The sequence below is a fragment of the Spea bombifrons genome, chromosome 3 (genome assembly GCF_027358695.1).
Source record: "Spea bombifrons isolate aSpeBom1 chromosome 3, aSpeBom1.2.pri, whole genome shotgun sequence".
Classification (NCBI taxonomy): domain Eukaryota; kingdom Metazoa; phylum Chordata; class Amphibia; order Anura; family Pelobatidae; genus Spea; species Spea bombifrons.
Genome location: NC_071089.1, coordinates 86,351,710 through 86,375,775, shown reverse-complemented (window position 1 = coordinate 86,375,775; position 24,066 = coordinate 86,351,710). Strand labels below are relative to the sequence as shown.

General features: G+C 39.5%; 1 protein-coding gene across 1 annotated transcript; it reads right to left on the bottom strand.

The window, feature by feature from the left end:
- Positions 1–3,120: 3,120 nt before the first annotated feature.
- Positions 3,121–20,773, bottom strand: KNG1 (kininogen 1). The gene is made up of 11 exons (XM_053459228.1): positions 20,452–20,773; positions 18,495–18,605; positions 17,889–17,976; positions 16,957–17,120; positions 12,007–12,114; positions 11,375–11,459; positions 9,508–9,653; positions 8,849–8,956; positions 6,039–6,125; positions 4,103–4,477; positions 3,121–3,684 (listed from the first exon to the last, which is right to left on the bottom strand). The coding sequence occupies exons 1-11, from the start codon at positions 20,731–20,733 to the stop codon at positions 3,628–3,630; spliced, it is 1,611 nt and encodes a 536-aa protein (XP_053315203.1). The 5' UTR covers positions 20,734–20,773; the 3' UTR covers positions 3,121–3,627.
- Positions 20,774–24,066: the final 3,293 nt, after the last annotated feature.

Below are 24,066 nucleotides of genomic sequence, written 5' to 3'. Positions count from 1 at the left end.
TGCACTGGTGGCGCCCCAATCCCACAGCTGAATGTGGTCCTGGTGCTTGCTGGATTTTCCTGGCGCCCTGACGCATTCTTTACAACAATTGAACCTCTCTCCTTGAAGTTCTTGATAATCTGATAAATGGTTGATTTAGTTGCAATCTCAAAAGCAGCAATATCCTTGCATGTGAAGCCATTTTTGTGCAAAGCAATCATGACAACACATGTTTCCTTGCAGGTAACCATGGTTAACAGAGGAAGAACAATGATTTCAAGCACCCACCATCCTTTTAAAGGTTCTAGTCTGTCATTCTATTTCAATCGGCATAACAGTGTTCTCCAGCCTTGTCCACGTCAACACTCTCACCTGTGTTAACGAGAGAATCGCTAACATGATTTCAGATGGTCCATTTGAGGCAGTGCTAAAATGCATTGGAAATGGTTTTTTTGGGATTAAATTGATGTTCGTGGCAAAGAGGGACTTTGCAATTGATTGCAATTCATCTGATCACTCTTCATAATGTTCTGGAGTATATGCAAATTGCCATCATCTAAACTGAGGCAGCAGACTTCAAGGACGTGAGCCATCCATCCGGTCAAATAACCCTGCATGTTGTTCCCAATGCCTGAGCCTACTCAACACAGAGCCGAAGGCAACTTAAATGATGGAAGTTCACAGCAGCAGCTTTCAAATGCAAACTCCACAATTGGAAAGAACCCCAGACCCTTTAATTGCTAATAAAATAATGAGAGAACAGCTTCTCAGTCAGTTGGCTAATTGATTTTGGCCCCTTGAAGATACTATGTATAACAAATATTAATTCCTAATTCAGTCACCCAATTTTGATGTAAATACCCTTAAATTAATGTCTGCACTTTAATCACATTTCGATTGCTTCATGTGAAATCAGTTTGTAAAGTCTATTATGGTGACATACAAAATTATGAAAATTGTGTCACCAAATATTTATGGACCTGTCTGTATAACCAAAGATTGATGGATTAATGGTCTGACTCCATACTGTTTATGCTAAGGCATTTATTATGGTTACATACACATCCTTGTAAGGAAACCCAAAGTGCTTTTGTTGTTTGTGTCTGTGGATGATTGGATAGTTGATATATACATTTACATATACCGTATTTGCTCGATTATAAGACGACCCTGATTATAAGACGACCCCCCAAAATCTGAATATTAACTTAGGAAAAAAAGAAAAAGCCTGAATATAAGACGACCCCAAAGGAAAAAAGTTTTACCAGTAAATGTTAATTCATGTAAACTATTTTTTTAATAAAAGCAATGATTGAGAAAAAGATTTTTTTTGTTTTTATTTCTTGTATTTTCCAACCTGTCCCCCAGTTACGCACATCTGCCCCCAGGCTTGCCACTCCAATATGGCACTGTGGCCCATGATATGCCTTTTAACCCTCTATATGCCACTGTGCCCCATGGTATGCCTTTTGACCCCCTATGTGCCACTCTGCCTCCAGAAATGCCTTATACCCCTATATCCCATTCTGGCATTTAGGGGGTTAAAATGCATATTATGGGGCAGAGTGGCATATAGGGAGGTATAAGGCATTTCAGGAGTCAGAGTGGCATTAAGGGAGTTAAAAGGCATTGTATAGAGCACTCTGCCTCCAGAAATGCCTTATACCCCTATATGCCACTCTGGCATTTAGGGGGTTAAAAGGCATATTATGGGGCAGAGTGGCATATAGGGAGGTATAAGGCATTTCAGGAGGCAGAGTGCTCTATTAAATGCCCCCTTAACGCCACTCCAGAAATGCCCTATGCCCCCATTTAACACACACACACACACCCTATACCCCCATTTAACTAACTAACACACACACACTCTCTACCCCCCCTCTCACCCCCTTTCCACCCCGCTCTCCCCCCTCTCTTCCCGGTGCTTCCAGCCGGGGCAGCGGGTTGACGTCGCCTTCTGCTGCAGCCGGAAGGAGGTGTGGCTAGCAGCGGGGGTTTGTATGCGTCCGTCGCGTATACTTTCCCCGGATGTCAGAGATCAGAGTTCCCCGCACCGGTGCGGGGAACTCTGATCTCTGACAGTCGGGGAAGGTCTATGCGACGGACGCAGACAACCCCCGCTGCTAGCCACACCTCCTTCCGGCTGCAGCGGACGTTGTCTACGCGGATCGCGTAGACGTCAACCCGCTGCCCCGGCAACACAGCAGGAAACACCGGTAAGTGTGTGTATGATGGGGGGGGGGGGCAGGAGGATCCAGGTCCCCTGCAGCGGTGCGGGGGATCTGGATCTTAGTCTCCTAATCAGACCTCTATTTGAGGTCTGATTAGAAGACGACCCCGATTAGAAGACGAGGGGTATTTTTCAGAGCATTTGCTCTGAAAAAAACCTCGTCTTATAATCGAGCAAATACGGTAGTTAGAAACGTGGTGCAGCATCAATAATTCTTAAGTGAATTGGATTATTGGCTCATACGGTGGGAGGGACGTTACAGAACCATTTACATTAGACAGTTGTAGAGCAGAATCTGTATTTAGCATCCTCTTAGTAAACTACACAAATTGTAAAAAAATTACATTTTAAAAATGTGATGCATGCCTTGCAATATTTGCCCTATACTGGTCAAAATAGATGAAAATCCTGGCTTTATTGGGTGGTTTCCAAATCAGGACAAGTTAATGAATATATTTTGGATAATTTTTTCCCATTGGTTCAATGTGTGTACAATTTGTATGCATACAAAACCGTTAAAAAATGTTTTTTTCATTTTTCCCCACCTTTTCACGTTTATTTCAAACATAACAATGTACTACCCAGCTTAATATGGCTTCAAATGAAAGTCCTACTTGTGCTGAAAAAACAATATATGATTTGTGTGGGTGCACTAATTGATAACAGAGAAATTACAGTTGAAGAAAGACATAGCTCCGGTCTTTTAGCACCACCTTAGTATCAAAATCCCGGTCCTGAAGGGGTTAATAATACATCTACATTTAGTCAACAGGTGTATCGCTTGTTGCAGCTTCCTTCTTTATGGTACATTTTACTATGCACCATTAAACAGAAATTTGTCACAGAAACTAATTTCTGGTTATCCCATGCTAACTGATTTCAAAATGTATAAAATATAAAATAAGCGTATGTTTTATATTTTATTTTAATTACAATTCAATTTTGTTTTTATTTGGAACTTAGATTTCTAGGTTACCATAAGTCGCACTGTGTATTGAAGTTGAAAAATGGGGAAGCTGTTCTCTATGGCATGAACCTTAATATTGGCTCATAACATAAAGATCTTCTGGCACTCAAGAGTTGAATAGTAAATGCAAGCCCTTCAATGTTTAAAGGTTTCACATCTCTGAGACTATCATAATTAGTATTACCTTTTTGCACTGCCCCATGTAAAGAGGAATACAAATATTGTAAAAATTCTTCATCTGACAGTGGAGATATATACGAGGTCCTAAGGAGCTGCTATGCAGGGGACATTCGTCTAACAAGATCTGATACTGCTTATTCTAGAATGGGGTATTTAGTGGAGCTGCATATTGTTCAACATGCCCAGAGAAAGTCAATGAGTGCCTCGATTGTTCTCTAAACGTCAACGTTTCAGTGGTCATCCATGTCTTCTTCATGCGCTGGATTTTAATTTACACTCCAAAATTCAAAGGTGTACGAAGAGGCGATAGTCCAGGTATACTCTTACTCTAAAAGGGGAAGATAAAAAAACAAATTCATTATTTTTTTTTTTCTGCTTATCTTTGTGTACTAGTATGTCTTACGCTTGTTAATGTTTTACACATTTTACACATGCAACAAGCTTTTGTAATATACATGGTGCCACCGAAGAACAGGTCATTTTGGTCAGCTTTGTGTCCATTTGGCACATCTTGCTATATACAACACAAGAGTGGATTAAAGAAAAAGCAGATATACTGTATAACTGGCATGCAAGCAGTGGTAAACGTTTTGTTCCAGTTCCATGTTGCTCACAATTGAGCTATACTATACTGTAACTTTGTCTCTCTTGCCCACCCCTAGTTACTTTAGAAAGAACAGTATATATATATAAATACAATATTTATACACACACATTATTTGATAAGTAATAAATGTGGAACTAACAAGAAGTTGGAGCAGGGGTTGTCCAAATGCACTTTTCCTTGGCTGCCACTCATTCCCAGGACATCTTTGGGCAGAGGTAGCTTCTGGCACAGGCAGATTTGATATAGTAGTATAGTCAACATATGAGAGAGGTCCTTTAGACGTTGTTGTGTCCATCTCATGCTCCATTTCTTGGCCCTGATGTTTTATTTGTTCTGTAGACTCTTCAGAAGACTCGTGTTTAGATTCGTGGTTTCTCTTGCCTTTTTTACCATTTTGTATGTGTTCTTTACGACCATGAACTTTTCTTTTTGCTTTCTCCTGAGAGCGTCCATTCCTTATCAGAATACCAGGAGTCATACGAAAAGGTGTCAGTCCTTGTATGTTCTCAAAATACTGCAAAAAAAAAAAAAAACATTCTGTGGAGTATATTGAGTATGATATCTGCCTCCTATGTCCACCCTGATTACACTTGGGGGTCTATTTTGTTGTCAGAGACAGGATTAGTGTTAGTTGACCTAAGCCTTACTCATTTACCTTGCCTTTGTCACTAGTCCTTTATAGCTATGATTCTGCTTTCCCTATTTATGTTGTGCACTGTTTGCATGCTGCCTTTAATCTGTCATGGAGCAGCCCTACTTTTGTCCTGCCATGCCTTTAACACCTGATTCCACCAATACGTCTACACCACCAAGTCTGGCCTTGACTTTTAATGCTGAAGTGATTGCTCCTTCACCCTGTGCTTTCTGTGTACTTAATGTCTGCTAGTCACAGCTGCCTGGAATGTAGCCACTGGCACATAGAGACTTAACTACATGTGTGGTTTTGAAAGATAAGACAAACCCTTTACTTTTAAAAGATGAGCCATATGGCAGAGTATCAGTACAGGGAATTTAGGTTCATGCTGATTTTCCTGATTTCTCATAAATTCTGTACTTCCATAGACATGCCATAACCAACCCCTAACTGTGAAAGTGCCTTTACTTCCTTTACTTTTTCTCTTAATCTTCGATCCTAAAATTATATTAAGCCTGCTGAAATTAACTAGTCTTTAAAGTATTGTAACTCCTCACAGTAAAATTTCTTACAGTTCTGTATCTGTACAATGTGTTCAATCAGCTCTCTTCCTGGATGCTATGTGAAGCTTAAAATATGCTCTTCTTTTTCCTCCACCTTCCTGTGCCAACTGTATAATGCATTACTTCTTAAACATGTTCCTCAGCACATCCTTTGTCTCTGCTCTTTTTCGGTAATCATGTTCAGCTTATTTCCATCATATACAAATATATACATATTTTTTCATACGTCAAGCCAAACTGCTTTTTCCTCTTGCATACAGAAGTCAGACCTTCAAAACACATTAACATTGATTCCAAAGCAAAACCCTTCTGAACTCCATAAGCAGTGGTTTCATCATTTTATATCAACACACTTCTTTTGTCCTTTCTTGTCAATCATTAAACATTACCTAAGATGTAGAGCTGTTGATACAAGCTGCACTTTATTTCTGAATTCCTTCTTATATAAAACCTTCTGCAACTGTTTCCTCTTGTTTTAAGTGTTGCCTAAAAGAAATCTTTTCTGCAAAGCAAACTAGCTCACACTAATTAGCCTTTCTAACTTTCCAGTTAATAAAATTTGCCACAAACTTCACTTACACTAGCCATTATGGGTGATCAAGCCAGTCCTGTCACCAGTTTTGGTATCAATAAACCCATACATTTTAAGCAGATATGACCAGAGTTCTGGATATTATCTGTTTTTATAAGGTTGAATTTGTGTCTATACACTGTCATAAATATATGCAGAATAGTTTGGTGCTTTACAAATAACAATATTAATCGTATTTACACTGTAGACATATTACAAAACTGTGAATGCTATGTGTTGCAAAATTCTATATAACAGGCAGTGAATCATGAGTGTATTGCAAGCTTTCAAGGAGTAAAATACTTACAGGCATCAAAGAATCACAATGAAGGCCCGAATAGTCAATAATCGTTTCATCCGTGGCATTTATTGTAACAGAACACTGTAAAGGTCTCTAAAATTAATGACAAAAATATATATATATTTACAAAGAGTGTAAAACCCCTTGTGCCACATATTTGTTAATTTAATTAATAATGCAGCTAAATGGTTATGCCTCAATTCATCTTTTGCTCTCTCACTGTAGACCACTTGCCCACCCACCAAATTGACCTGACCTCCTTCTATTTCATACTGTTTCCCAATTGTCAAACTAGCTAGTATAACCATATGTTAGCCTCGGTCCTAGATGAGGTTGTTCTTACTGTGCACCACCTCCTACGTCTTCAACCACACAGTCCCGCCATTTTCAAATACATGGTTGTAATGCCGACCCTCTATGGAGGAAATAACATTTATCTAAAAACTTCACGCAATGCAATTTCATACTACACTCCTATACCTCTGGTTTCCATCTCATAATACTAATTAGTGGTTCACTAATCTGTTCCCTTGCTTGCAACCCTAAATCTTAAATGTTTTCTACTTTTAGCACCATCATCCAGCACCTCCCTCCTCTTCCAGCTTCTCTGCCCAAGGCATTACTAACCATTTAAAATAAAATAGATTATAATATTACCGTATTTGCTCGATTATAAGACGAGGTTTTTTCCAGAGCAAATGCTCTGAAAAATACCCCTCGTCTTATAATCAGGGTCGTCTTATAATCAGGGTCGTCTTATAATCAGACCTCAAATAGGTCTGATTATGAGACTAAGATCCAGATCCCCCGCAGTGGATACAATCGCGTAGAGCTCTACACGCTTCCCGGACTAAGCACTGGGGACCCAGATGCAGGGGACCTGGATCCTCCTGTGTTAACCCCCGACCCAACTTACCGGTGCATCTGAGTCCCCGCTGCTTAGTCCGGGCTGCGTGTAGAGCTCTACGCGATATAATCGCGTAGAGCTCTACACGATACAATCGCGTAGAGCTCTACACGCTGCCCGGACTAAACACTGGGGACTCAGAAGCACCGGTAAGTTGGAGGGGGGGGCATAACACAGGAGGATGCAGGGGACCTGCATCCTCCTGTGTTATGCCCCCTCCAACTTACCGGTGCTTCTGAGTCCCCGGTGCTTAGTCCGGGCAGCGTGTAGAGCTCTACGCGATTCGCGTGGAGCTCTACATGCTGCCCGGACTAAGCACCTGGGGCTCAGATGCAGGGGACCTGGACCCTCCTGTGTTATGCGCCCCCCCAACTCATAAGCACCGGTAAGTTTGGAGGAGGGAGGGGGAGTGTTAAATGGGGGGTGTAAGGCATTTCTGGAGGCAGAGTGCTCTGTGAAATGCCTTTTAACCCCTTTAATGCCACTCTGCCTCCTGAAATGCCTTAAACCTCCCTATATGCCACTCTTCCCCATAATATGCCTTTTAACCCTCTAAGTGCCAGAGTGGCATATAGGGTTAAAAGGCATATCATGGGGCACAGTGGCATTTAGGGTTAAAAGGCATATCATGGGGCACAGTGGCATTTAGGGTTAAAAGGCATATTATGGGGCACTGTGGCATTTAGAGGGTTAAAAGGCATATCATGGGGCACAGTGGCATATAGGGGGTATAAGGCACTTCTGGGGCAGATGTGCATAACTGGGCTGCAGGTTGGAAAATAGAAGGACATAAAACCAAAATATTTTTTTTTTTAAAGTGTTTAAATGAATTAACATTTACTGGTAAAACTTTTTTCCTATAGGGTCGTCTTATAGTCAGGCTTTTTCTTTTTTTCCTAAATTAATAATAAGATTTGGGGGGTCGTCTTATAATCAGGGTCGTCTTATAATCGAGCAAATACGGTATATTATGATGTTATTTAACATGCTTTCTCAACCGCCTTTCTCTCCACGAGCCACCCTCAACTACTTTAGTACTGTCATCGCTGACAATGTATCTGATGTCCTCCCACTCCCAGAAATTGGCATAGGCAGCAGCACATATATTATGTATACGTGCAGACACCTTATACCCATAGTGTTTAATCTAAATATATTTATATACATTTAGATTAAACAGGATGTGTGCAAGGTGTTTGCACTTATAAATATGTAATATACATGGAAGTCATGTGCTGCTGCCGCTACCATCTTCTTCAATAGGATATGAGAGAAGAAAGATTAAACATAATGCAGCTTATTCTTCAAATTGCTGAATTTATTACCCAACAGAATTATATATACATTCTGTTGGGGATAAATTGAGATGGTAAAACAGTGCCTGTGATACGAAATGGGGAGAAGTATATAATGAGGGAGCGATAAAAATATACTGTGGTAATACTTGTGGTAGAGAAAGAAGACAATTCTAGTAATCATGGAGACCGAGAATAAACAAAAAGTATGAGGACAGGAATGAGAGAGTACATTTTCTGAACAGGTATAACAGTGGTTGGCCTAGAATGAGTGGAGTATTGACTGAAGGAGTGCCTCCAAGTTCTTCCTCGTTGGCTTCATTGTGCATTCCCTTGGTAAACTCCTGTTTAGTGGCACTTAGGATATTGTCACTTAGATGGGAAGTGGCTTGTGTCCTCTACAGTTCAGATACAAGCAATGGTTGCTTGTTAGGTATGTACAGCCAGCTATGGTGCTCTAACTATCTGTGTAATCACACACATTTGTAATCAAGGTTGAATATCAAGTGTGGCACTTAACTACTTAGTCATGTATTACCCACCTTTAGGGTGAATATTTATTTTGCACAACTAGAAATGTGATGACCATACTTTACTGTGTCTGTGGAACTTACAGGGAGCTTGTTGATGTCACACTCATCTCCCAGTATAGAAAATTCGGTCTTTGAACAGTTGGTCTCACTTATGTTAAATATCACGGAATATATTTTTCCACTGTGAACCTGTACAGAAAAAAATTAGCAACGTTGTTATATTAACATATTTCAAGTAAATTTAAACAAACATGCTTCAAAGTAGGAAATTAACAGTAGAGGGAGCAGGAATGTGTGATTTTCCAACACAGATCTTTATTATTTGCCCCCTCATATTGTTGCTTAATGCAGATCACTGGAATTATAGCTTAATGACACAAGAGCTGGCTCACCTAGCTTCATAAGAGTTAGGCCAGACTTGAATTAGCACAAACTACTATTCTTACTTAGGAATTTACATTCCTTAGCATGTTGCTTTCATTATATTGCAGGTGAGTTTGGCTTGCACCTTTTCTCACACAATAAAATGAGTTATGCCCTTATGTTATGCTTTTCATGTGCAGTAGAAATGATCATCCAGGTGGAAACTGGTAATCATGGAAACTGTTGTCCACAATGGCTTTGGTGCAATAGATGAACCATATTCCACTGCAGTGAAACCAAGATACTAGACAAAATGCTATATGCAAAATTCTATTTCCAAATATTGTTATTTTGTTAAAACACATCCATAGACTGACCTTTTTTGTGGCCCTTTGAACCAGAGCAAATTTATAAAGAAATTGATGGTTACTGTCAACATTATATTCATCAACCACCTGTCTTAACAAATTCAGGAGCTCGGGGTCTTGTGGTTCCACAGCATCAGGGCAATTCAGACAGAGTCCTTAGAAGGAAAATATTTGTTTGTATCATAACCTTATGCAAGGTGGACCTTGTTAATGCATACATGTTTGTATATGTGTTGTCAGTAGCCAAATGAGGTGGTGGTTGGTGGTCCGCACTCTGTCTCACATATTGGGGTATCTCCTCTGATGACTCCCTGCTACAGTATCAATATTGCAGAAAATAAATGGCCAGATGGGGATCTTTCAAAAACAATTAGCCATTTGTATGTACATCTTAGCCCAATTTACTACAGACACCGAGACCCTGAATCACCCTGTTTGTGGTAAACAATCGAATAGCTTACTGTAAATCACCCAGACAGACATTCTGACTCTTGAAAGTCTATGTATGAACAGACTTTATAGGATTGTCATAAAGAGTAAGCTCAGTGTGGTCGCTACGCGGAGAAAGTCACCCAAAATATCACATATCACTAACAATGACAGCCTCCTGGTCTGCAGATAATGGTAGTTTATTAGAAAAAAATCAGATAAAACCATTCTTTTTCTAATACTAACCTACATTACTGTATACAGCACTGTATTTTATGCTGAAGTGGGAAAATATGTTTCCCTACAAAACCCTTTATATGTGACAGAGCTCAAAGTGCAAGTATATGTGAGAGAAGAACAAGCAATGTCGCTCCTGCTGAGAGAGGGAGACCAGGCTGTCATCTTAAAAACTGTTGGTCAAATGCCAGCCACTTAGCACCATAGACCGTGTCTAAACTAGACTTCTGACATACACTGGGTGAGTTGGTCACAAGCAAATTTTTGTCTCAAAGCTTTTACTTTCTTATAACTTGTTTTTGTCAGGGACTGGGTCCATTCAGACGATTATATGTCAGGAACCGGGTCCATACAGACGACCCAGAGCACCCAAAGGAGTTATTGTGCAGTAGCGGAGTAGGACAGGGCCTGGTGCAGGGCGACTGCACTCACCCGGGTGGGCATCTAGGGTTGTGCAGCCACATACCAGCACCCTGACATAGCAGCTGATGTAGTCCAGAACAGAGCAGAACGTGGAGATATCCTGCAGGCACCCTGGAGCAGGCATGAGACATAGCACTAGAATCATGTGCAGGATGCTGCAGGCTGGGAGAATGGAAGCTAAGCAGAGTATCAACAGAAACATAGCAACCAAGGAGGACAGAGCAAGGAACAGGGAGACAGAGCAAGGAACATAACCAGAGAAGACATACATGATACAGGGCACAACAAAGGACAGGGAACAAGACAAGGAACACAGGGGAAGGAGTGAGGAGCCAGAAATACAGACACACATGGATACAGGACTAGCCTAGGACTATAAGATAACTATTGGAGATTCCGTCACATCATATGGCCATAGTTATGCTTAGCCCGCCACTACGCCAAAGTACTCCAATATTCGGTGGGTCCTAACGCTAAACCTTGCTTACTGAATTACCAATAAACTGAACATAGAAACTAAACACAGAACGGAGAAGGACATACCTAGCTGCAGACTGAGACAAACATAACACACGGGTGGGGCACACCTTTTAAAGGGAACAGAGCTGAAGCAAAGAGCAAGACTGGAATCCAGGAATCGGAAGCACAGAACAAAGCATATGGAAATCCAGGAATGGACCACAGCAAAACATGGGAACTGAGGCAAGGCAGGGAAAAACAGAGATATGCAGCTCCGCAGCCTGGATAGCCCCTGACAGTTTTAGATTAATCAACCATGGCCACTTACCTGACTCCGAGATACAATAAAGACTAGTGACATTAATTTCCCCACCTGGGCTCACATATATGGCAGCAGTACATTCACCTGATTGCTAAACAGAAACACAGAATGGTTTGTTATTATTTATGAATAGAATATTTTCCTTAATCAGTTACTACAATATTATTAAATTATTTATATTAAAACTTTTTACATTTTTTAACCTTTCAGGTTGAAGTATTTGCTCTGACAACACGAGAACCTGTTATCTGTGATTGCTATGAGTAACTGATTAAAGGGATTCATTACTGAATCCTGTAACGTAAGCAAAATGAAAACACACAAGATCTCTACGTAATTTGTGGCATTTTGAGGGCCTTACACCTTAATTGTTATAGTAGTGGAAAGCAAGGTAAACTCACTAGAACTGTTTATTATATTAGAGGCAAGCTGTCACCAAACATAAGGGGCACTTTTAACACCCCCCTACACTCTCTGTGGGGTTCCACCTCTTCATAATGGTTGACTTTGCTTTCAATAGCTACTGGTTCTGCCTCCTAAAACCTCAACAAAATTACCCGTTACCCCTTTCAGTGAACGGCATTGCTCATAAATGAAAATCCTATCATAATAGATGAATATAAACTCATTAAACTTACCCCGTTTTTATCACGTTTGCATTCTTCTGTAGTAACATTAAAATCAACTTTAGAGCAGTTGGTTTGTCGGACAACATAACTTATATAATAGTTCCATCCATTCACTACCTGGAACATGGACAGACAAAGAAGTACAATGGCATCACTGACTTTCTTTGTGAATTAAAACAATCAGCCGTGTAGTAATGTTTTCTCTGAATCCAAATCCATACAGTTATCTGCTTGTATGAGTAAGTGACTTCTATGAATTTACTAAGCATTTTTTAAAAACGTTTTTATTAGACTTTTCAGATTTAGTGTATGCAATTATGAACACAGGTTAACAGTAAAATAATCTCTTGCCAGTCCCTCTCCAACATAAGAAAGAATCATGTAAATTACAATGTGTATTTCACTAAATTCAGAACCAATTATAATAGACTGTGTGGAAATAAGAGATGGACTTACCTAGCCATGTTCTATTCAGCAAACAAAACACCAACAAACAAAACATAATACGTAGACAATCCAAATGAAATGTCAAGATGCATCTTTTGAGAGCAGCCACATGACTGCATGTGTCGTTCCACTGCTACAATAAGGAGCTAATCTGTTATGATCAGTCATCTGTTTCTATGATGATGGATTAAGGGATCTTCCTTGTGCACATGCTTGGACTCACTTAGTAGTCATAAACTCCATAATTTCAACATTTTCCAATTAGGTAAGACACATGTTCCATATTTTTAGGAATATCTAAAATGTTTTTAAAAAAATCTCATCCAGTGATATATATATATATATATATATATATTTATATATATAAATAAATATATATATATATATATATATATATATAAATATATATATATATATATATATATATATATAAATATTAGGCCCTGTTGCCAATATATTTTATAGTAAAAAAATTGGACCGTACCCAAGCATTTCCTTGGGCCCGGTTCCACGCTCCCTAGCATGCAATCACTCTGTCAGGGTTCAGCCCCAGCCTTGGAAACTGCCAGGCGTGGCTGCCCCTTTAAGAGGTCTGCCTGGAGTTGAACTCCTCTCCACAGCTTGCTGTCTTGTTTATTTCTGTCTGTATTTTATGTACCTTTGGCCTTTTTCCCTTATACATCTCAGCTCCTCACTCCAGCCCCTGTGTTCCTTGCCTTGTTGCCTGTCATATGTGGCACCCTGTACCATGTATACATGTCTTGCTATGTATATACCGTATTTGCTCGATTATAAGACGAGGTTTTTTCCAGAGCAAATGCTCTGAAAAATACCCCTCGTCTTATAATCGAGGTCGTCTTCTAATCAGACCTCATTCTGCTTCGGCCGTGCTGCTTACCGGGCTTTGATCGCGAGCAGCGTCTCTGCTATTAGCAGCAGGAAACAGGAAGCTAGCACAGTCCTCACATAACTCTACCTCCCCCTCCTTCCTCTGGGGGCGGGGCCAGAGAAGTTGCTCGCACAGCCGGGCCCCTGCAGAAGTCTGCGAGCGGGAGATCTGCAGTTTAGGTAAGGGGGTGGGGGGTTTGAGCGTGTGTGTGTATGTGTGATTAATGGAATGAATGAGTATTTAAATGTTTGTGAATGAGTGTGTGTGTGTGTGTGTGATAGCATGGATGTGTAAGGGGGGTGGGGGTGGTAGCATGGCATATGGAGGGTGTAATCACACTTCTAACATCCCCAGGTTCCAGCATGTACTGGCTGCCTTGGCTTGATAGGAGTGTGATTGCTGTTAGCAGTATATATATATATCTCCAGAAATGCATTTTAACCCCCTATATGCCACTCAGCCCCATGATATGCCTTTTAACCCCCTATATGCCAGAGTGGCATATAGGGGTATAAGGCATATCATGGGGCAGAGGGGCATATAGTAGGGTATAAGACATTTCTGGAGGCAGAGTGGCATATAGAGGGTTAAAAGGCACATCATGGGGCAGAGTGGCAAATAGGGGGGTATAAGGCATTTCTGGGGCACATGTGCATAACTGGGGGGGCACATTGTCAAATAAAAGGAAATAAAATATATATATTTTTCTCAATCATAGCTTTTATTAAATATGAAAATTAGTTTACATGAATTAATATTTACTGGTAAAACTTTTTTCCTATGGGGTCGTCTTATATTCAGGCTTTTTGTTTTTTTCCTAAATTAATATTTTGATTTTGGGGGGTCGTCTTATAATCGGGGTCGTCTTATAATCGAGCAAATACGGTAATTCATGTGCTGTGTATTTCTGTTCAGCTGCTTGGTTTTGCTATTACCATGCCTCCCTCACCTGAAGCCTAGACGACTCACACCTGACCTAATGAACATGCTTTATATCCCTGCCTCCCTGTAACAGAGTGGTGAGTTCATTAAGTTCTTTGGAGCCATAGTTCATGCCAGACGCTGGACCTGCCTGTTGGATTTGCCTACCTGCCTACCTGCCTACCGCTTTCACCTGGACTGCCTACTGGATTTCCCCTTTTTTGCTTGCTACCTGTCCCAGACCCTTTTGAATACTTGCCTGGACTTTTCTACCCTCATATGCATGATATGCCTCCTACTCTGCTGCTTCTGGTGAGATGCCTTGCTTTGGTTTTGTAATATAACCTATAACCAAACACTCTGCTTGTGTCCTTTGTGAAGTTTATTTAAATCACTGCGTTCTTACACTCCTGCGCTCTGGACTCCAACATCCAGTTAAGGGCTGCAATATAATGAGCCTGACACACTCCCTCCGCTACCACACCAAAAAAAGATTTTGCCTTGTTCACTAAACCGTACCTCTCTTTTACTTACTCCCTGTAGTTCAGGTATAGATCAAATAAACAACACATGGAAACAGCATGTGCAACTGAATAAGACTTAAAAACCCTGTATTTGTAGGTATACAATAATAACGTATGGAAACATAGCATTGCAGGTATAGATTAACAGAACACACAAACCCTGCATTGCAGGTATAGATCAACTGGAAATCACATGTAAACTCAGCACTGAAGGTATAGATCAAATAAACAACACATGGCAACAGCACTCCAGGTATTGATCAACTGACTAAGACATACAAATCCTGTATTTGCAGGTAAACATAAAACATGTATGGAAACATAGCATAGCAGATAAAGATTAACAGAATAACAACCAGCTTTGCAGGTATAGATCAATTGGAATTCACATAAAAACTCAGCATTAAAGGTATAGATAAACCCCCTTAAATTACAGGCATAGATCACAGGTTGCACACCCCAAAGCTAGCCCTGGTGTCCACATTGGCCACATAGAACCTGACCAGCTCCCAAATTACACACACATAGGATGTGTTATCTTTGTCCCCAAACAGCCCAGTATGAGTCAACATTGTCCCCAAACAGCTGAGCGTACGCCATCTTTGTCCCATAAACACGCTACCTGTGCCATCTTTGTCCCATAAACACCCTACCTGTGCCATCTTGGTCCCCAATGCTTAAACACCCTGCTTATACCATCTTTGCCTTTTTGACAAATCAATTATACACCTATGATTCACACAAACACTTTTACAGTCACTCACTAATTAATTGTCCTTCACACAATCATTTATTCTTTCACTCTTTCACACAAGTTATTTACACACATTCATTAATACATTCTCACAAATTCATTACTTCTCTCACTCATTCACACAATTCACCCACACATTAATTCATTTATTCTCTCACTCATTTACACAATACATCCACACATTAATCCATTCACTCTCTCTCTTATTCTGACTCTTTATTTCAATATTCTTGCTACCCTCTTTTCTCACTAAGTATCTACCCCCTCCCTTCTCACTATCTACCCCCCTACTCACTATCTACCCCCTCCCTCCCTACACACTATCTACCCCTTCTCCCTATCTACCCCTTCTCCCTCCCTTCTTCCTCCCTTCTCCCTATCTACCCCTTCTCACTCCCTTCTGCCCTATCTACCCCCTTCTCACTCCCTTCTCCCTATCTACCCCCGTCTCACTATCTACCCTCTCCCCCCTTTGAAGTTCACTTACCTTGTAGAAGTCCTGCGGTGGGAGCGCCTCTGTCTCCCTGGTCTGCCGCGACCAAGACAGAGGCCTCGCAAAGGAGAGTGAGAGGCGCCGAGTGGTTGCTGAAAACTTATTCCTGACCGAACGCTCGGCGCCTCTCTCTCTCCTTCGGCTGCGCAAAAAAAAAAAGAAGACGCCGTTTCAATTGGAGGGGCACACGGGGGGCACAGCAAGTTTTCTGCTCCCCCTGCCGACGCCACTGTTTGCTATTCATCAATATCATTTAAAGAGTAGGGTTTATCTGGATCTGAATGAACTGCTGTGTGTGGCTATTTCAGGCACTAATACTAAGACCCCCACCCTTCGTGGTTTGGCACTTGGAAGGTTTTAACACAAAATTGGTACTCACACACTCACAGCTGATAATCTTCATGGGTATTTTTCATACATACAACTTTATATCTAATATGAAAATATTTGTTCAATCTCTACCTTTTTCCCAAATCCTACATTTTACAGTTCTGTACATTAAGTAGTCATATGTAGTTTGTAATCGTGTTAACAGATAACAAAACATCAAAATATATTTATGTATACCAATAAGGAGAAGCCATAGATAGTTTTAATAAATTAGTTTAGTTGTGTTATTGACAGTCCACATTTAAGGTTAACAGCAAGAAAGTTTCATTTTCAGTTTAAGAAATTATTTTGTACAATGTGGGCATGTTTCATTCGGTGCCTTCAAAATTTTAATACCGGTATGTTCATTCACCCTTAAGAAAACCCTGCCTTTATCAGGGTATTTATTCATTTAGTTACATAATTGGAAAACCTTATGGTTTTGGGCCTTTTGTGGTACCAAATATTGTGCTACATACAATAAGATCACCCTAGTATCATCCTACATTTTAAAAAAGATTGGTACAACAGACATCATGTTCTATAATTTAAACTTACAGACCTGTTGGCTGGCTTCCTTAATGTTTTCCACATGAAAGTGAAATGGATGGTTTCCCAGGTTCATTTTCTTGATGGTGGACTGTAATATGTCTAGCAACTCCTCACGATTGGGGTCAATATGATGTAAGCATCCAGTGCAGACTCCATCAGTCACTGGGACCATCACTTAACAGATGAGAGCAATTCATCATAAAATATACTAGTTGTCAGAATTTATAATATAGAAGAATCTGTATCTAATGGAAAACATTGGACATTTTTTAAAAAGAACATATTCATGTTCTTTGAAAGCAAACCCTGGCTACTTTAATGTACAGTTTATACTCGGTGTGGCCCTGAGGTGCTAGTAAGCCACTCCATCTAAATTCCATGTCAGTTTTTGGTTTGTATGTTTGGTTTGTACTCAATGAAGGGTTGTTTTATAGTAAAAATGTCTCTTTACCTCCAGAATGTTTTACATTTTATGAGTTAAACCAGCAGAGGGATTTCTTTGTATGTATGTACCATGTCAGCTAAGAGGAAGGTGTGCCAAGAAACCCTGGTTACTCTGTAGCCCTTTGTGGCCTCTGCTAGTCTTGTTCCTTTTGATATGTGTAGTTTCAAAGTCATCAGGTTTGTGTTTCTCCATAATGTCACAAGGAGCACCATGCTGTGTGTGCATTGACTTAATTGCTCTTCTCTGTAAAGGTCCTTAAAAGGATTTCAAGATGTGGAGAAACCAGCACTATTTATGAAGATTATGAGGGACATGTGAGAAAGGACCTAAACCTGTAGTAGGTAGAGATGAGTATACTGCAGACCATTGCTTTCTTTCACAAGACTATCAAGCTTAGAAATATAGGCACATGTAGGATAGAAGTAAAAAGACCATGCTGGAAGAGGTGCTAAATTGGAGCGATGGATATGTTGTGAATTACATCCAGATATACATACCTGTAGGTGAGACACAGTGCTGGAAAGCCACGTTGCTGTTATTCATTTCCTTGTTCGTTATAACGTGTGCTGAGCACTTACCAACCACCTACAGAATAAATTATTACTGATTATGAATTATGTGGTTTTTGTGCTTTGTGGCCCTGGATCTTAAAATGTTGATGGCACTTTGAAAAACAAAGGCAGGCATGTACACAATACACTTAGACATGGACAGCCACGTTTGCACACTATTTATATTATTTCAGAAAAGAATATACATTTGCTTTTGGGCCAATGGGCCTATGAAAGACATATGGGCCATTAACCGTTATGTTAATTTGGTCCTGAGTATAACCATTTTATAATGGGCAAAGAAGGTACAATGCAATTTATGGTCCAAAATTTTATCATAAGCCTAAGAAATCACAATATTTCAAGGGTTGCAAATATACCTATATATCTTTTTTCCCACCCACAGTTTATAGCGTACACGTCTTTGATTAATTGTGCCTTAGTAAACAAAATATATAAATCCAGATCGGGGCTAATCTCTGATAAATTTCAATGGATGTACACGATAACTAAATGCAAAAGAACACCATCAAGGTAGAATTAAGGACTTACTCCATCAGGTGTAAGGAAGTCACATTCCTGCCACATTTTACCACTCTTCACTCCACAGGAACCTTCTCGTATTTCATAATCCACAAAAAAATGTACCTGGTTTATTTCCGGCTATATATAAAAGAAAGAAAAGTGAGGTGAGGAAGTTCTTTTCATTTCTTTAAAATAAGTGATAATATGATTGTTCGCTATTTGAAACAATACAATTGTTTATATAGAATAAAAAGCTTCTATGATGCAATATTTTAGTTTACTTCTTCGGCATTTGGCTAAATGGTGTGGGCTTCAGGTAGATGCCTGGTTCTGGAGGAACCTGGACTTGAACTGGCTTAAGAACATACTCGTGCAGTCTGTGGATGTCATATTATTTTGGTTTGTGTGTGGGCCAGGCCAGGCCAGTAATTTGGCTCATGAAGAACTTTTCAATGGCTTGGCTTTTTTTAGTTCGGCATCTATCTGCTGCATCACTTTCTAAATGACATAAGAAATACAGCAGAATTACATTGTTTCATAGCATGCGATTTTATTATTATTATTATAATTTATTATTGAATCAGTTCAAATTCTGAAATCTTTGAACATACTATTAAGCCCAGGTACAAGAATTATATTTTACTCATTGTTAATGTGTTTATATAAATATGTTCATGAATACGAAATAAACAAAAAAAAAAGACAAACTATTACACAATATTATTTTAAAAAACATACATGTTTATATATAGCTATTTTATTTTAAGTTTCTAAAGAAAAGTATCAAGTGCTCTTAAGTGTTATTTTAGCAAATACCACTAGATGGTCCCCTGGGACTGCTCAGACACGTTGCAGAAATAAAGCCTATTCCCAAAGCATAACAAGTTCAACCATGAGTTCAATGGAGAATTGTGTTTTCACCTGATCTTTCAGCTTACTGTGAACTCTGGGGTTTATTCACTAAGCATAGCGTTGTCATGAGAGTTTGCAGGGGAGTTGTGGCTTCAATTATCTGTCTTCACATAGCACCCGATGATGCCACCTCATAGAGAAGGAACTAGTGGCTTGTGGTAAGGCCTTGACACCTCTCTGCCCAACGGCAGATCCAAGCTGGGTTAAAGAAAGCCATATCTAGATACTTTCTGTCTACGTACAGTACATAGAAGTCCTCTCCTCACCCAACAAAAGCTTCCTGAAAATAAGCTACTACCAATAAGGAACAGTAACGTAACAAAAAGGAGAAATAATTTACTGAGAAGGACCTAGATACTTTTTTAAAAAAAAATCTGAAAACAGTATTTAGTAAACTGTAAAATCTAAACATAGACAAAGTGGGCAGACATGCTTTATAAGGTCTAGTCCCCCAAGCCAATATGCAGTCAGTACACGGTTGTATGTGAATATTAGAACATGTAATTAAAAATGTTTCAAGTAATGAATGATTAAGGCAAACAATAATGTTTGTATGTATTCTTTATTTTTGGAAATGCGCAATGGCCCCTCTGCATGTAGCAATGTTTCTTAATCAGAGCTTACGTTTGCCTTCAGCCCACACTGTCCTCGTTCTGATCCAAAGCACATACAGCTTTGGAGGAAACAAAGGTTGCTCCAGATGAACAAATATTTGTTGAATACAGAACACGCCATCAAAACCTGGTCCTAACTTTCGATATACCAGTTATATTGAAGTTCATACTTCATACTTGTTGAGAGAATTCTCTACTGTGTCCGAAAAACTATCCAATGCATTGTCATTGTTCTTCGCACCCCTAAAATTTAAGTTTGCTAATGGGATGGTAGTCAAGTTCTTTACTAATGTGCATATAGAGTATTGTATTTTTCCTCCCCTTCTATGCTGTATTCAATATTATAATTATATATATGTAGCCAGATACTTTTGTACAAGTTGTTGCTTGGGGTAATTTAAAATGTATTAATTTATTTTTGTGGCATGTAAAGAATAAAAGGTGGAAAAATCACGTACCCTTGTTCTGGCTTCGGTGATCCTGTGAAGAACAAATTGGTTTCCTTCTTCCAGCAAAGCATTGTGACTTCTTAGTGCCAAATCTACTGCTTTAAAGACAGCGTGGTCATTGCAGTTAGCTTCAAAGGTTAAAGCTTGGTTAGAAGCAACTATAAGAAAATGAGAGGAAAAAAACAAAATATCCAGGACCCTCATTTTAGCCAGTTCACCACATGGATTGTGGGGTCTGTTCAGGAGCGTTTTAATTATATGAACATCTCTAAGTGAAAACATATACTCCATGCCATGGAGGGTCAACAAACCTTGACAACAAGTGTTGCTCAATTTTCAAAATGCAAACAGTTGGGCAAACGTCTCTGTGTGGAAAGTGAAATGATTAATTCTTGTCCAACATTCACTCACAATACAGATGGGGTATTTGCCCTCTGTGGAATAGAGTCCTGATTGCTAGTTGAAACAGCAAAGTCACCATGGCAGTTGTGAAACCGGTATATACTTAACAACAATTAAGAGAGACAAAGAGGGGAAGCGTCATACAAACATTAAAATGTGTTAATTAATTAACCCCTTAATGACAAGACTGTTTTTTACTTGTAGTACACTTTGGGACAAAGGTTCTTCTAATATTTTTTAGTGTTGCGGCAAGTTATGGGGCAATAATTACAAGTAGCGTTTTGCTATTTCAAAACTATTTTTTCCCAAAATCTGGTCATTCTGCCTCATGGTATTTGGGACATCTTTGAAGCCTGACAATGTAATTTACCCCATCAAACCATATATTTTTGAAAACTAGACACGCCAGGTTATTTCAAATGCTGGTACTTTAACCCTTTCCATGCACTAATAATGCCATCAGCCTTTGTCAAACTTTATGTCACTGTCAGTGTTCAGTAACATCTCCTGAGTGCAGTGATACCCCCCATGCATGAGTTTGCTGGGTTATTTGTGAAGTAAAATGCGACCTCTGTGAGGTGTGCATTTTTTTGTCATTTGGACATCTGGTGAGTCTGTGCCCACGTCCCATATTTGGGACATCTTTGAAGCCGGCCAATTCGATTAACCCTATCAAATCATACATTTTTTTAAACTAGGCACCCCATGGGCATTTAAAATGCCAATATTTTAACTTTCCATAAACCCAGACTAATATTTAATTGTAGAAGCTTGAGGTCCATAGGACCCCGGCTATTTATATTTTCATTTAATGTAAGAAAATGTTATTTAATGTAAGGAATATTTAGGTATATATAGAATAGCCTCCCTGGAGAAGTAGCTTGAGGTTTACTGAACCCCAGAGATGTTTATTTTCTGCACCTCTCCATTATGAGCTGTTGTTTTGGTTGAGATTTGTAAAAATGTTGCTAAACGTTTAGTTTTAGAGTGATCTAAGGTAGAACACTCTTTTTATATATCTGGCATTGCAATGTTTTTCTTTTGCTATATGTAACCTTTTGCACCCTGGCTTTGATTGGTTCCTGGGAGTTTGCTTTTGCTAATACTTCATAAGCAGCACCTGTTAGATTTATTGGACTCACAAATGTTTAACCATTTTGAACCTTAACCACATTTTCTTGGACTATTGCCAAAATGCTAATCATAACTTTTGGAAGCCTGTCTGATGCCAACAAAAGTACCATCCTCTATTTAATAGGCAACTGTCTCACAAAAATTGTGACAGGGATGGGGAGGGTGACTTAACTACAGCAGGCAAACAAATGAATCTTAGTGACATTTTGGAGATTTTGTAGCTTGGTTTTGTTTGGTTGGTTAGATGTCCTTCACATTATTGGAGATTCATACAAATGCATGAAATTGGCAAAATTTGTTAAAAATAAAGTTTATACAAAATTCAAATGCTCAAGTTTATTACAAAGTACAGTCATATGCATTCTTCACTGGTAAAATTGTATAAGATATTAAACTTACCATTTAAATATGATTCATGGGTATATGCCTGCAATTGGGCTTGAACTATGTACATATAAGTGTATTGCGTACCTGAGGATGTCATCTGCATGTTATTAGCATACCATGGAACTTCCTAGTTGGGTACATAGAAATATGGCCATAACTGGGAACTTCTGGGCTGCGGCTACCTGGAGCCTTCCCTTGTGGGACACGGCCAGGACTGCACACTGACGACAGCGGGCGGGAGTTCCCGCTGATGTCGGTGGGCGGTCCCTCTGATGTCGGAGGCGTTCCCGCTGACGTCGGAGGGAACACCCCCATGTAAATAAAAAAAAATGGGCGGAGGATTCGGGTCTTGACCCGGAGGAGCAGCGCTCTCCTGGCAATCTCTGGGTCAATCCTTAGTCTTGTCTTACATTTAGGACAGCTTTTGTCTGCACAGAGAGAACGGGTGCTTATGCAAAGCAAATACGTGAATTATATGCTGGCTAGGGTTCAGACATAATGCAGATTTACAACTTTAAATATTCTATCTGTGATACAAAATGATTAAATCTGTAAAATTAAACTTTGATTTAAAACTGGTAATGAATATAATGAGGAGACAGTTGTATCTCCATTAGTGTGGAAACCTAAAACTTTAAGTATGTGTCCCAATTTGATGCTCAATTCTGCACATTTTTTTTAAATTATTTATATAATTTATATGCAGGAAATAATTTGCCTGCACAGTGATAATATCAAGTCCATTTTCTTCCTGAGATCATATACAAGCTGCAGGTGGCTAAGATCTGTGTTTTCTTTGTGGCAAAGATATAATAATATTCTGGTTTATCGATCACTGCATTTGTAGTGTTTCCAGATTCTACAGAATGTTCATATGTTCAATTTTAGTGGGACCAGACCCGGCCTTAAGTGTTCTGGCGCCCTGTGCAGACTACTCCTCTGGCGCCCCCCCATACCAAAAAAAAAAGAAAGGAAAAAAATCTCCCCCCTCTGCCCCTTCTCAATGCCTTTCCCCCTCTGCCCCTTCGCACTGCTGAAAACTTGCTGAAAACTTCACGAGCAACCCTGCCCGGGACTTAAATGAAAACACCGTTTTTTGTTTTTTTTTTAACTTTATTTAACATCCTCCATGTTAAATAAAGTTAAAAAAACTTTATTTAATATGGAGGATGTTAAATAAAGTTACAAAAAAATCAAACGATGTTATAATTTAAGTCCCGGACAGCGCCCCTGTTGCCATGGCGCTCTGTGCGGACCATATGCTACACCAGATAATAAAATATAATATAATTATAATTTTTATTTTGATATACCCAGACTGTTTGCAAATAACTATACTTCCCAAGTCCATCTCTATTAGGGACAGACACTCTTTAGGACCCAAATGTTATGGACCTTTCTCCTTGTGCTTAGCTCAGAATGGTTGTTGAGTATGGGTGTATCATAATGCTCTATAACCCTAAACCTTACAATAATTGTGGTGGTACAGGGTATTCTTGCCTGATGTGCAATTTGGCTAGGACCAGCCCAGACCCTTGCCAAGATCTTAGACCATGCTGAACATTTTACTTTGGCATTTCAGATGTTGTTTCCTTACCATTACAAGCATACAGAAACCTTGAGGCATGTTAAATGTGGCACGGTTTCTATAAACCTATTGATTAACAGTTCATGTTCCTCAAGGTCTTTCTGGACTAAAAT

Bases quoted from the DNA above. Each gene is read 5' to 3' on its own strand.
- KNG1 (XM_053459228.1), bottom strand. From the start codon at position 20,733: ATGGAGTATATGTTTTCACTTAGAGATGTTCATATAATTAAAACGCTC. The intron at 12,115-16,956 runs GTCTGTAAGTTT...TCCATGTTCCAG, and splicing joins TTAAGGAAGCCAGCCAACAG to GTAGTGAATGGATGGAACTA. The intron at 6,126-8,848 runs GTAAGTTCCACA...CATTAATTTTAG, and splicing joins GTGACATCAACAAGCTCCCT to AGACCTTTACAGTGTTCTGT.